The sequence below is a fragment of the Macrotis lagotis genome, chromosome 5, assembly GCF_037893015.1.
Source record: "Macrotis lagotis isolate mMagLag1 chromosome 5, bilby.v1.9.chrom.fasta, whole genome shotgun sequence".
NCBI classification, from domain to species: domain Eukaryota; kingdom Metazoa; phylum Chordata; class Mammalia; order Peramelemorphia; family Peramelidae; genus Macrotis; species Macrotis lagotis.
This window is the reverse complement of record NC_133662.1, coordinates 110,699,612-110,713,562: the sequence shown is the minus strand read 5'-3', so window position 1 is coordinate 110,713,562 and position 13,951 is coordinate 110,699,612. Positions and strand designations below refer to the sequence as shown.

Here is a 13,951-nt window from a genome sequence, read left to right as displayed (position 1 = left end):
ATTGCCTTGCAAAATAACCAACCCCCCCCTCCAAAAAAAGACCAACTTACAAAACAAGGTTAGGGGAAAAGAACCTACCTGCCAATCATACCTTTAAACTCCTGGCCAGGCTTAGAGCTCAGCTCCACCTTAGACCTCTCCTCTCTGTTTGCTTCCCAAGAAATCCAACTGAGTCTCTCCCTCATTCTGCAAGCAGATCTCCCCACCCTCAGCTATAATCCCTATTACATACGGTCATATCCTTCTTCATTTGAACGCATTATTAGGGGCAAATTTTCCCATCTTGTACACATTGTTCAAACTGCAATTCAGTAACCACTTGAGAGCTTAAGGTAATGATACTCCTAACAGAACAGAAAATTTATTAGTTCTATTATAGAACATTATAGGACATAACTAAATATAGAAATTTAAATAATCAGGCAGCTAGGTGGCAGTGGATAGAACACCAGACCTGGAGTCAGGAGATCCTGAGTTCAAATCTGGCCTTGTACACTTAATAATTACCTAGCTGTGTGGCCTTGGGCACATTGCCTTACAAAAAAAAAACAAAAAAAAGAAATTTAAATAATCTTGGGTACAGGCTACATAAAAGAGTAAAAAGGAAACAGATAGCAAGCATCATCCAAAAAAAAAGATCTCAAATTCTTCCTGCAGACTTTTGAAGTCATGAAATTAGAAAGATGTTCATTTTAGAAAATTCTCTTTTCAGAAAAACAGATGAACCAACAGTTAAATTCAAAGGTGACAGTAACAGAAAAGATGAGAAAACTGAAGGCAAGTATAATTGTCCACTATGATGTGATTAATTATACAAACTTACAGTTAATGTCAATCTTTATGGTTCACTTTGCGTACACACTTGGTACCTAAAGGAACTTCATAGATTGTACCCAGATAAGTTTGAATCCTGACTTCCACTTGGTGACTGTGTGACCTTGGAAAAATCCCTTCCTTCACTTCTCTGATCCTAGACTTCTTTATTAATAAAATGATGGTGATAATATTTGCACTACCTACCTCAAGAAGTTGCTTTTAGGTCAGAAGATCATATGTATAAAGCATTTATAAACCATAAAGTACTATACAAATTTAAGTTATGATTCTTTTTCTCAATATAGATTGTAGAACTTTGGGGGTAAAATAAAATAAGGAAGTTTGATTAAACCACAAACTAAAGTGAGAGTTTCAAAAAAGCTCTACTCTGCCAGAAATATTCAGAGATTTAAAAGGACTCCTGAACCCAGTTTATGGGACACAGGCCATATGTCTCAAATAACAGCAATAATAATAACTAGAATTTTTCTAGCACCCACCTGTTGTACCAGCAACTACGTACTTTATAAATATTGTTCGGTTGATCCTCACAAATCCTGGGAAGTGGTTGAAGAAAGAGGTAGAAAGAAAGATGTTGCATTATATGACCACTGAGGCCCTTTCTAGCTCTAAGTCCATGATCTTATGAGTCTTTTGTTTTGTTTTTAGTTTATTTTTTTGAGACTGGAGCTTTCTGTCTTACCCAGGTTGGAAGCAAAGTGGCCACTCATAGGCTCAACCTTACTGCTAATGGACAAAGAAACTTTGACCTGCTCCATTCACCTCTCCTTAGGCAATCGAGTGGTCCTCCTCCCAGCAACCCCCCTTATGGGCACCAGACTTTTTAGGGACACTGGTAGCTCAGAACTTGTGAACTTAAGCTCAGCCTCCCAGTAGTAGGCTACCATATCAGCCAGCTCTTAGAAATGTAGACATTAGAGTCAATTTTCAATCATCTGACAGAAGATAAACTAGCAAATTTCACTGCAAATCATTTCCTCTATTTCCAAGTATACTAGCATGCAGTTAAGCTTGGACTGAGGCATTGCCTTAGTCTGAAATGAACTCTTGTCCATTTTTAGAGTGGAGTTAGGAGAAGGGAGATGTTGAGTAGGGCAGACAAAATAAGGAAACTAGCTATCTCCTAAAATAAGACAGTCTAGTACTCCCCAGTATCAACTCATAATTCCACCCACTTAAGGAATGAAAAAGAGATGGGATTCAAGTGATATCCATGGGTCTTTCCAAATCTAAAATCTATGAACTCATGAATAGTGTCTATATAAGCATCACATGTTGACCTCTGACACTTCATATCTTTGTTAATGAAAAACTGTGAAATGAAGACAATAATAAGTACTAAATAGGTGGTACAGTAGATAGAGTATCAACCCTGGAGACAGGAGGACCCGAGTTCAAATGTGGTCTAAGATACTTGAAACTTATTAGCTGTGTGACCTTGGGCATGTCATTTAACCTATTGCCTTGCAAACCACCCCACCACCCCAAAAAAAGGAGCCAATAATTAAAACAAGTATTTAAAATTTTTATTGTGTAACCTTAGATAATTGTTTGGGCTTTTGTTGAGCTTTTCTTTTTGTTTTTTGCTACCAGTTATAATGCCATGTAACAGCAATTGTTTAACAGAGCAAATAGTTGGAATTTACTTTATTCTTTGGAACTGTACACAATAATGTATATATATATATATATGTGTGTGTGTGTGTGTGTATATATACATATATGTGTGTGTGTGTGTGTGTGTGTATAAGCAGCTTCCTGATGTAAAAGTGCAAATATTATCAACATTTTATTAATAAACAAGTGCAGGGTCAGAGAAGTAAAGGGATTTTTCAAAGGTCACACAGCCACTAATATAACTCCTGGTACATTAGGTTGGGTGCTAGAAAAATTTTAGTTATTTTTATTGTTATTTAAGATACATGGCCTATGTTCCATAAACTGGGTTCCATAACCAGTGATAGCAAAGGAGTTCTTTTTTTTAGGTTTTTGCAAGGCAAATGGGGTTAAGTGGCTTGCCTAAGACCACACAGCTAGGTATCTAAGGCCAGACTTGAACTCAGGTACTCCTGACTCCAGGGCCAGTGTTCTATCTACCCCACCATCTAATCGCCCCAAAGGAGTCCTTTTAAATCTCTGAATATTTCTGGCTTTTTCTCTCTCTCACACACTTTAGTTTGTAGTCTAATATATACATATATATGTATATATACATACATATAAGAAAATTTATGGAAAGTCTAGGAAGGAAGACAATGGGACAATCCTTCAGATTGTGTCTTCTCAAGAGTTTCATGTTTGAGGGTAGGTAGAGGTTACACTAGATTAGTGGCATCCAGCTCAGGCCTGGAGTCAGGAAGAACTGAGTTCCAATTTGGTCTCAGACACTTACTGGTTGTGTGACCCTGGGAAAGTCACTTAACAAGTTTGTCTCAAGTTTCCACTAAGTTATATGGTCACTTTGGTTGACTACATAGAGGATGCCTTGAAGTAAGAAAAGACCCCACTTAAGAATCTATTGAATTAATCTATTCAAGCAAGGGATGACAAGAACCTGAACTAGATATGTATGAGGGAGAGAAGAGTATGGTTTTGAGCAGTGTTATGAAACACATACTCTGTGTGTGTGTGTGTGTGTGTGTGTGTGTGTGTGTGTGATGTAGCTAGGTTGTGCAGTGGATAGAGCACTGATCTTGGAGTCAGAAGGATGGGAGTTCAACTCCGACTTCAGACAGTTGCTACTTACTAGCAGAATGACCTTGGGCAAGTCACTTAATCCCGAATACTTCACATCCAGAGCAATCTCCAGTTGTCCTGATTCATATCTAGCCACTGGACCCAGATAACTCTGGAAGAGAAAGTGAGGCTGGTGATCTAGCTCAGCACCCACTCATTCAAATCCAATTCATGTGAATATGATGACATCACCTCCCTGATGCCATGGTCATCTTTGAGAATGCAGGACAAACATCATATTGTGTGTGCATTAGATGACAAAGTTTAAAATTGCTCTAAGACCTTTGGGACATACCGCATGTATCTATGTATGTGTGCATGCATACATATGTATGTGAATTTGACCTGGACTGTGATTTCTCCAGAATAGAAAATTTCTCATATGGAAACTTAAGATTTGGCCCAAGATCTTTGTTTAAATTACAAAATCACAGGATCCCAGGGCTGGTTCCTGATATATATATATATCAGCACCTGCTCCAGGGCTATAGTAAGCTCCATGGCACTTGTCCAGAGTCCTTGAGCTAGTTTGCATTAAAGGAGAATTTGAAAAGGTCATATTGACTCACCCCCTTAGTCATGCTTTCTTGAAATTCTCATACAGATAAAATGAAAATGATGAAAATGCCAAGAAGAATGACAAGCTTCAGAACCCTTCGCCTCATAATTTCTAAAATGGATTAGTTTGAACAAGATACAAAAGATAACCCAAGTATAACCTTCTCCCCTCCTTTTTTTTTGTTTTTTAAAAAATCTTTTAACAGGATCTTTACCAACTGAAGAGACAGAAGTGGAAGCTGAGGAGCCTGAGGCAACTTTGGAATCTGAGCCCCCAGGACTGGAAGGAGAGGAGTCTGAAGTCACAGCAGAGCATGATAATGACATAGAGGCTGAATTAAGTGAGATTGCACTTAATTTGGTTTCATTAACTTTACCTGCATTTTTAGCCCTTTTCCAATTAAATTATTTTAAATTAGATTTACTGTTGGATCTAAGGAGCACTGGACCCATAATTACTAAGTGATAGATAAAACACAACTATTCTGCCTTTCCTGCGTCCTTGTGAAGAGGATTTTTCCAGGTTGACCTAGAAACCCAAGAAGTGACAAGGTCCTGCACTAGAAACATCTCCTTCCCAAGAAAGGCCCATACCTGAAGGGGAGAAAGGTGGAGGGACAAAGTCAAAAGAAAAATCAGTTTCTAAGAAATTAGTCAGATAAATTCCCATTCTGTTTGCTGCATTCAATTGTTTCCCTTTTGGCAACCACTATAAATTTAGAGAAAAGGGATCTTAGAGATTAATGGTCAGTATATCTGTACGTATCTTTAACAGAGATCAAGTGCTTATAAGACCTTGTTTGCTTTTATTTCTTCCAATGGCTAAGCAGTTGTATTTCAAGAATCAAAAAGAAATCCCTAGTATTACATTTCTGGATATTGGAGTGTGTTAGCCCATACTGGCATGACTTCAATGACTAAGGGCTAGATATCCTTGAATATCATCATCAATATCATGAAAGCTATACAGTTATAATCATCTCATTTTATCCCCCTCAAGAACCCAGGAAGCAGTTCTGTTATTATCCCTATTGAGTTGTTGTTTAGTTCTTTCAATTGGATCTAATTCTTTTTGAACCCATTTGAGCTTTTCTTGGCAAAGATACTGGAATGATTTAACATTTCCTTCTCCATCTCATTTTACAGATAAGAAAGGAGAGTCAAACAGTATTAAGTGACTGGCCCAAGGTCCTACAGCTAATAAGTGACATGAGGCCAGATTTGAATTCAGGAAGATGAATTTCCCTGATTCTAATCCCAGTACCACATAACATCTTAATGAAAGCAAAGCTGTATATAACCTCTACATGCTAAAAGTTTAACAAGTTTTTTTCTTGAAAAAGTGTCTTCTTCACTATAGCATAGCAACAGTTTTTGTCAGTTCATTCTCAGGAAATTTTTTAGAATCCAAATTGTGCAGTCTGCCCATTCTGAGATAACTATCACTTCCTAATTTCACTGACCATCTTTAGGTTTACAATGGGAACTATCACATGGTTCCGTCTCCTAGACAGGAGGTAGCTTCTTCAGAGGAAGACCACTGAAAGTCTTGAAAATGTGCCAAAAATCAATTGTGAGGGACAGTTAGGTGGCACAATGAATAAAATATTGACCCTGGAGTCAGGGGGAACTGAGTTCAAATCCAGCCTCAGAGACTTACTATGTGACTCTAGGCAAATCTCTTAACCCCTATTGCCATATGAGTGCCAAAAAAAGACTATTAATGAACTCACATTTGAGGCCTCCATTACCCTCAGTCTATAGAAAGGGAATCAGGTTCAGTTCCCCTAATCTGGAGTGGTGGAGATGGGTATCTTGAGATGTCCACTGTGACAAGGCCATGCCACCACTGATTCCAGAGAAGGCAATGGGAGCCTGAGAGAAGATGAGTTCTTCTTTGTGAAGAACAGGGTCACACTAGAATGGTTTCACCCTGAGAGAGGGGCCTGTGTCTTGGAAAGGGTCACAGTTCTGATGGGCTTTGTGGAGATTGAGCTCTTGGGAGTATACTAGCAGTAGAATAGTATAGTCCTAATGAATGGTAAGCTGACATTGTGCTAGTGTTCATTGCCAACAGCTCACAAATAAAAATGAAAGTTTTGAGAGGAAAAGCTGATTTAATGATTGGATCACCAAGCGACAGTATGAGGATAATAAGTCACATCTTGCTATCAGATGGCTACTTCCCACTGTTGGGAGTGCACGATGGTGCCTCATGATAGGGGAGGAACTGAAACCATTTAGGATCAAGAGACTCCCATAGCAACCAGACTTTCTTCTAAAGTCCTATTTCCTATAAATCTGGCCTTGAGATGGGACAATTCTTGAAAAGGCAAGTGAGAAGGATGCTTTGCACAGCATACCCCTTACTTTAATACACATAATTTGTGCAACTCACACTTCCAGTCATTGGGTGTTTGATGGGGCATTCTTCAAGACTGAAGGACTAGTTGTAGTTAGGAAGCTATCAGAATAGTTACACTTAAATTTTCAAGAGCAGTGTTAAGAATAAATGTGAGACCAGAGCTTCCTCTGCCTTCCTAGAAAACTTAATCTGAGAGTTTTAGGGACTAGGAAGATATCAGACTAGGAACTGGTGACCTCCCTACCCTGGAACTGGAGAGGATGAAGCATCTAAACCAAGAGGTCATAGACAAGCATCTAATCTTACCCTTTATAGTGATACTTTTTTTTCCATGCAGAGGATGTTTTGGCCCTGAAGGACATAAGGACAACCATTATCAATTCCATTCTGAAATGGAAGTTGGAAGGGTCAAAGGGAACAACGGTGGGAGATGAGAAGGTAGACTAGAAGATATTGATTTGTATTTGGTATGACCCAGGGCATGACTCTAGGATACAGAGTTTAATGGTTCAACTCACTACGGACAGTAGAGGTCAGCAGAGGCCTCGATCTGGGCAGCAGACAAGCCCACAGCTGACAGCTAGATGCAAGAAATACCAGCAAATTCTAGAGAGCCTATAATCCACAAGCAAGTGGCAAACTGATGGGTTCAATCAAATAGGACAATGAAGGGAATGAAGCAAAAGGTCATCAGGTTGGACAAGAGAACATAGCCAGGAACTAAGTACAGAATTAACAAAATTGAACAGGAATAATAAAATTATAGGGTAGAAGATTAAGTTGGGATCATCGAAAAAACATATTTCTCCAAAGATAGAGAATTGGATCTAGCTATGCCACACACATTCCTAAGCAAATGCAGCCAGCCAACCCCTAGGGACCTTAAACTTACCCTTTTATGTACATGTTAATTAGGTCTGATTTTTCTTCACTTAGTTATATATAAAGTCTGTAAATCTGATCATGGGAATTTTAAGAAAATGGATTTTAACTAATATCAAATTTTCAGCTCAGCTTGCATAAAGAAGAATCCATTACCATAAGAGTAACAATGTTATTAAATTTAATAAAAACTGATTCTTTCCTAGTTCTTAGACCAGGAAAGTTATTACTAGAAATACCAGAAGGGCACAATCATAGCATTTCATTTGACAGGCTTCTTGGAAAGATCAAATGAAAAAATATACAGTACTTTGCAAACTAAAAAGCATCATATTACTATTGATTATTATCATCATCATCATCATCATCATCATCATATCATACTCTCATAACATTTATACAAAAATTGTACAAAAATGTTTCCCTTAGGGGCGGCTAGGTGGTGCACTGGATAGAGCACCAGCCCTGGAGTCAGGAGTACCTGAGTTCAAATCCGGCCTCAGATACTTCATAATGACCTAGCTGTGTGGCCTTGGGCAAGCCACTTAACCCCATTGCCTTGCAAAATAAATGTTTCCCTTAACTAAAATTAATTAAGAAATTAGATGGGGGACTAAATATGCTCTGAGAAACTACAGATACATTATATTGTTTAGAAAATTGTTTCTATCAAGCATCAAAAGTGCTCTCTCTCACCTTGAACTCGTGTAGCAATTTTTTTTCAATCTATAGATCTTTGTCAGGCATCTATTATGTGTGAAACCCTATACTAGATGGGGTATTAAAAAAAGTATAATATAGCCACTGCTCTCAAAAAGATTACATGCAAGTCAGCAGGCATTTAAGTACCTATTATGTACTCTATAGCCATCTAGTCTAGATGGCCCCATGGATAGAGTGCCCGGAGTCAGGAAGACCTGAGTTCAAATTTGGCCTCAGATACTTATTGTTGTGTGTCCCTGGGAAAGTCACTTAATCCTGTTTGTCTCAGTTTCCTCATCTATAAAATTAACTGGAGAAGAAAATGGCAAACCACTCCAGTATCTTTGCCAAGAAAACCCCCCCAAAGGGGGATGTGAATAGTTGAGCATGCCTGAAAATGACTGAACAACAACAAAAAATGCTATGCTAGATACAGTTCTCTTTTTAATATTAAGGGAGTGGGCTTCATTTGCTGCTCTATAAAATTCCTATGTATTTTTAAATAGGTTTAATAAATTGTCATCAAATTGGCACTACCCTCCAAAGCAATTTGAATGTGGTCTCTTTCTAGGAGTTTTAAAATGAGAAAAGACTCAAATCAATTCCTTCTACCCACTAAACTTCCTATACTTGGCAGCAAACAAATCCTCTCCAAATGGGTGACTATGTGGTAGACCACACCTTCTGGAGAGGGGAAGAGGTGAAAACCCAAGCACAAGACTATAATAGGATTTATTATAAAAGTCATCCCGCAACTGATAAATGGTCTAAGGACATGAAGAGGCAATTTTCAGTGTTAAAAATCCAAACAGTGCCAAGAGGCAATTGCCTGAAACTAGAACAGTCATTCCTCCTGAACTGAAATGGGAAGAAGGGAGCAGTCAAGCTGAACTTTTCAGTTATAAATGGTTATGAAACAATTCATTAAGGTTACTGTTACCACAGATATACAAATATAATGAAATGAAAAGTATTAACAAATAGTTTGGTGTATTTTTAACAGTTCCTTCTTCTATTTTAAAAGATCCATCATCCATGACCATCCAGGAAGAAGCTTCAGAACTGAGTGATCTATTAAAAGGTTAGATCAACTATCAGACTGTAATTCCTTCTCCTTTTTTTACAAAGAAGTATAGTATATTCTAGTGTTACCTATCTTTTGTTTTATTTCTCTAATACCACATGATATACCTTTTTTAATAAATGCCTTCTCTATACAGATATACACACTCAAAAGTGTTTTGAAATTGTATATTTCAGTACCATAAAAATGTTTTCTTTTGTTCCTCTCCCCCAACTTAACTGAAAAAAAATTTCAATTTTTTTAAAAACTATATTCATTTAGAGAAGAGTAAATTATTAATATGAGTATGAGCCTTCCTAGGAGTTCTACCTGAATGAGAATCCTTGTGGTGTGACAGGAAGTCATTTGTACCACAATTTATGGCATTACATGACTTATTTTTTTCTCCTAGAAAACCCTATGACATAGTTTTACTGGTACCTCCATTATAGGTACTTCGTCTTTGATCAGTTTGGGATATGGGCTTGTCCAACTTTATATTTTGCCCTGCTCCCTGAAAACAACCCACACAACCTGATGTCATCATCATCATCTTCTTTGTCTTTTGTAGTTGTGGTGGTAGTGGTTGGAAGGAGAGGGTGAGGTTTAAAACAACAGACAAAAGAGAAACTCCTAAGTCATAGTAGTTAATTCCCATTCTATATGAAAACATTCCACAATGCTCTATCTTATTTTCCTCTTTCTTGATCCCAGCCTTGGAATCAACTTATTCCATCCTATCTGAACTGGAAACAATATCAAATTCTAGGGTTTCTAACTGGTGTTGATTTGATTTGGAAAGGTGCAAGATGGCTCCCCCCCTTCAAAAATAGCAATTTTTCCTTTTCTGGTCAGAAACCCCTAAAGGTCTCCCACTTGCAGATGGATTCTTTTGAGAAGGTAAACTAAGCTATCTTTTATCTCAATTCTTACCTATTCTTTAATCACTAAATGTATATTGCCTCAGACAAGCTGAGACCTGGGAAAGACCTAGCTTAAAAAAACCCAAGGTCTCCTATAGCATCCTTATCTATAGCTTGCCACTGGACAGGAGGAGAAAGTAAGGCTAGTGACTTTGCACATCTCTAGATGTCATTGGTTCTCTTCCAGAAAGAAGGACGACCAACTATCCTTTTACTAACTCCAGATTAGGAGCCCCATCCAGATCTGTCCATGTAAAGCCATTCCTACTTTTCCAGTCTTCTCTCACTTTACTCTATTCCACACATTTTGTGATCTGCTTACATTGACTCTGGTCTTAATTGACACTCCATCTCTTTTCTCTCTAGTTCTGCACAGGAAAAATCCAGTAGTTTTAAATCTGCCTCTTAAATTTTCTAGTTTCTTTCAAGACTCAGCTCAATTTACACCTTCTTCTGGAAGGTTACTCCTGCTGCTAATACCTTCACTCTGAAATTATCTCCCAAAAACTTCTTATCTGTAATAGTCATTTGTATGTTGTCTCCCCTTTTTTAGAATGTGTTCTCCTTGAAGGCAGAGACAGTTGCAGGGTATTTTTATGCGATTTTTTCTCCCTTTGCATACTCTTGTTTAGCACAATGCCTGGTATTAATAAGTTATTAATAAACAACTTCCTCTAACTTTTCAAATGAATCTTTCCCTTGAACAACATAAGATTTGCAACAAACCTTAACCACAGTCCTACTGGCAATGGGTCTGTGAAAATCTTTCCTTGCTCCCAATAAAGATTTTTCATTATTTGGTTCCCAAAGTATTCTCTTCCGAATTTTATCCTGAAAGAATTTGTAGTCATCTCCACCTTAATCCCAGGTGTTACTTAAAGAGGAATCCCCAAAGTCTCTACTAGATCATCTCTACATCTCTAACATGATGGAGACTACCTTCTTAGAGCCTTTTCCTCCAAGAACCTGAAGTGAGGTTGGCCTCTTAACATCTTCTTTCTCAGAGCTAGAAACTAGATACATCCAAATTGACTTCAAAGAAGACTGGAGAAGACTAGGGCTCTCTTGCCACCCCCATTTCAGCCCTCATGCAGGGCAAGGAATTCACCTCCAACAGTGAAGAGAGAGTCCCCATGTCAATGGTCTTTGGGAATGGAGTTACCATAATTACCCTTCCCAGTCAAATCAGACATGGTGCTAAATCCTTGGGGGGATACAAAGAAAGACAAAAATAGTGCCTGCCCTAAAAGAGCTTACTTTCTAATTTGGGAAGATACAAGTAAATAAATAGATCCTTTAAAAAGGATATACACTGATTAAATGAAAGAGAATCTATTGAAGGAAAGCACTTTAGAGGGGGATTGGGAACGGAAGTGGGATTTGGGCTGAGCATGAGAAATTAAGAGATGGAGGTGAGAAGACAAAGCATATGCCTGGAGGCCAAGAGGGAGATGAAGGAATGGAAAACAGACCATAATATGCTATATGTGTAGATTTGAGTTGTCATTATTTAAGGAAATAAAAATAATTCTATTAAAGTGGCAAAAGAATTTTAATTTTCTCTTTTTTTCACTCAGGATTAGTACCTGATTATTCAGAAGATGGTTACCCTGATGTCCCAGAAATGGAGATATTCAAAGACCTTCTTAAAAATTTCACAAATAATTGGAAAATTTTAGAGGTGTTGGTAAATGAGTCACCTTTGGTTCATACATTAAACTTGCAAATTGCAGGGAAAACTCCAGAGGAACTACTTCAACAAGTAGTTGAGGCTATGGAAAGTAAGTATTGTAATGTTGCATAAAAATCTGTATTTTGCAGAAGGAACAATATGTGAACCATGAAATCTTAAGAATTTTTAAAAAGATTCACATAATTCATAAACATTTGTCATTAGCCCTTTTGTCTCCTGGGCACTCTGTTAGGTATTGAAAGAGGGAAATTTTTCAATTAGAGAAATCTTCTCTCCAGAACCCTACAGTCTATTAAAGGGAAAGTTCAATTCAATTCAGTAAACTACTACTACTACTACTACTATTAACTATGTGCTAGGCACTGTGCTAATCGATGGTGATTTAAAAAAAAAAGATGCAAAGGATTGTCTTTGTCCTCAATGAGTTTATAATCTTATGGGGGGGGGACAGAAATAGTATGTCCCCAAATATATACAAAACAAGCTATTGTTATTATTGTTTGTCCTTCATTCTTAGAAGACCATGACATTGGAGGTGATGCCATGACAAGCACATGAATTGGATTTGAGTGAGGGGGGTGCTGTACTAAGTCACCAGCCTCACTTTCTCTTCCATAGTCATCTGGGTCCAGTGACAAGATAGGAATCAGGACAACTGGAGATGACCCTGAATGTGAGGCAGTCAGGGTTAAGTGATTTGCCCAGGGTCACACAGCTAGTGAGTGTCAAGTGTTTGAGGTCAGATTTGAACTCAAGTCCTCAACTCCAGGGCTAGTGCTCTTGCACCATCTAGCTAAAACAATACAAGACATTATATATATATATATATATATATATATATATATATATATATATATATATATATATATATATATATACAGGATAAGTAGAAAATAATTAACAGAGGAAGGATAGAAGAAATAAGAAGGATTGGGGAAGGCTTTCTGTAGGAGGTGGGATTTTAGTTGGAACTTAAAGGAAGCTAGGAAGGTCTATAATTGGAGTGGAAGAAGGTGAGTATTCCCAACATAGAGGATAGCCAGAGACAATGAACAGTCAAGAGATGGAATGACTTGTTCATGAAATAGCTAGAAGACCAGTGCCACTGGCTTGAAGGGTACATTGGGGAATAAGGTGTGATAAGACTAGAATGGTGGGAGAGTTGTGAAGGGCTTTAAAGCAAAAATAGAGTTATCTACATGATACCATGGATAGAGAGATTGCCAAGAATCAGCAAAAGATGAGTCTCAGATACTTACTGTCTCTATGCCCCTGAACAAGTCATTTAATCTGTGCCTGACTTGGTTTCTATAAAATGGAGATAATAATGGCACTTATCTCCCAGGGTTGTTTTGAAAATAAAATCACACACACACACACACACACACACACACACACACACACACATAAACATAAAAGTCTGTGTTTTAAAAGAAAAGCTCTTATTTCTGAGATTAAGTGGTGACTGTTCTTCATATTTCTAGAACCTTTCAAATATTCTGGGTGGGAAATGGCTGTGGAAGATTTTGATGAAGAAGCAGAAGACTATCAAGCTGAGGCAGAAATGGAAGAAGAGGTAGAAGAAGAGGACCAAGAAGAAGATGAAGAAGAATTAGTAATAATTTTTTAATTACTACTTTTCCTTTGAGATTCATTTTGGATTCATGTGGCTAATGTGGACTTTGAAATCTGAAAATTGCTCAGTATCATTTCTATGGAAGATCTCATTGCTTGAGATAAATTGTTAAAATGGCTAATTCTTTAAAGATGTAAATGCAAATTACTTCGGTGCATCCATGTGGAAGGGTGAAGAGATACCTGTGACTATTGCTGCTCACTAGGCAAAAAAAAAAAAAAAAGATGAAAGTCTGAGCTAAGTCAGGTGTGTGAGTTGAGGAGGAGTTGGAAGTGAGAAATGTAAAGGCAGTGGCAAGACTTGGCAAGTGTTTGGATATGTGATGTGAGATCAAGGTAATTATCAGGTATAATACCAAGGTGTAATGGATGGGAGCTGGGAGACTGGAAGGATGACTGTTCCTTCAGAAATAGAAGGATAATGAGTTTTGTTTTGTATGGCTCCAGGGGATACAGTCTTCAAAGTTTGCAGATAGACAGATTTAGATTGATTGTAAAGGAAAACTTCCTAATGATCATAGCTAACCCAAAGTGGGATGGACTCCTTAAAGAGAGAG

General features: G+C 37.8%; 1 protein-coding gene across 4 annotated transcripts in view; it reads left to right on the top strand.

The window, feature by feature from the left end:
* AK9 (adenylate kinase 9) overlaps positions 1-13,951 on the top strand; it is a 142,881-nt gene that overhangs the window by 80,027 nt on the left and 48,903 nt on the right. For all 4 annotated transcript variants that reach the window (XM_074187329.1, XM_074187327.1, XM_074187328.1 and 1 more), the window contains 5 exons: positions 713-777; positions 4,338-4,472; positions 9,105-9,161; positions 11,644-11,847; positions 13,244-13,374. In XM_074187329.1, the coding sequence (XP_074043430.1) occupies positions 713-777; positions 4,338-4,472; positions 9,105-9,161; positions 11,644-11,847; positions 13,244-13,374 (592 nt within the window). The remainder of the gene's footprint in view (positions 1-712; positions 778-4,337; positions 4,473-9,104; positions 9,162-11,643; positions 11,848-13,243; positions 13,375-13,951) is intronic.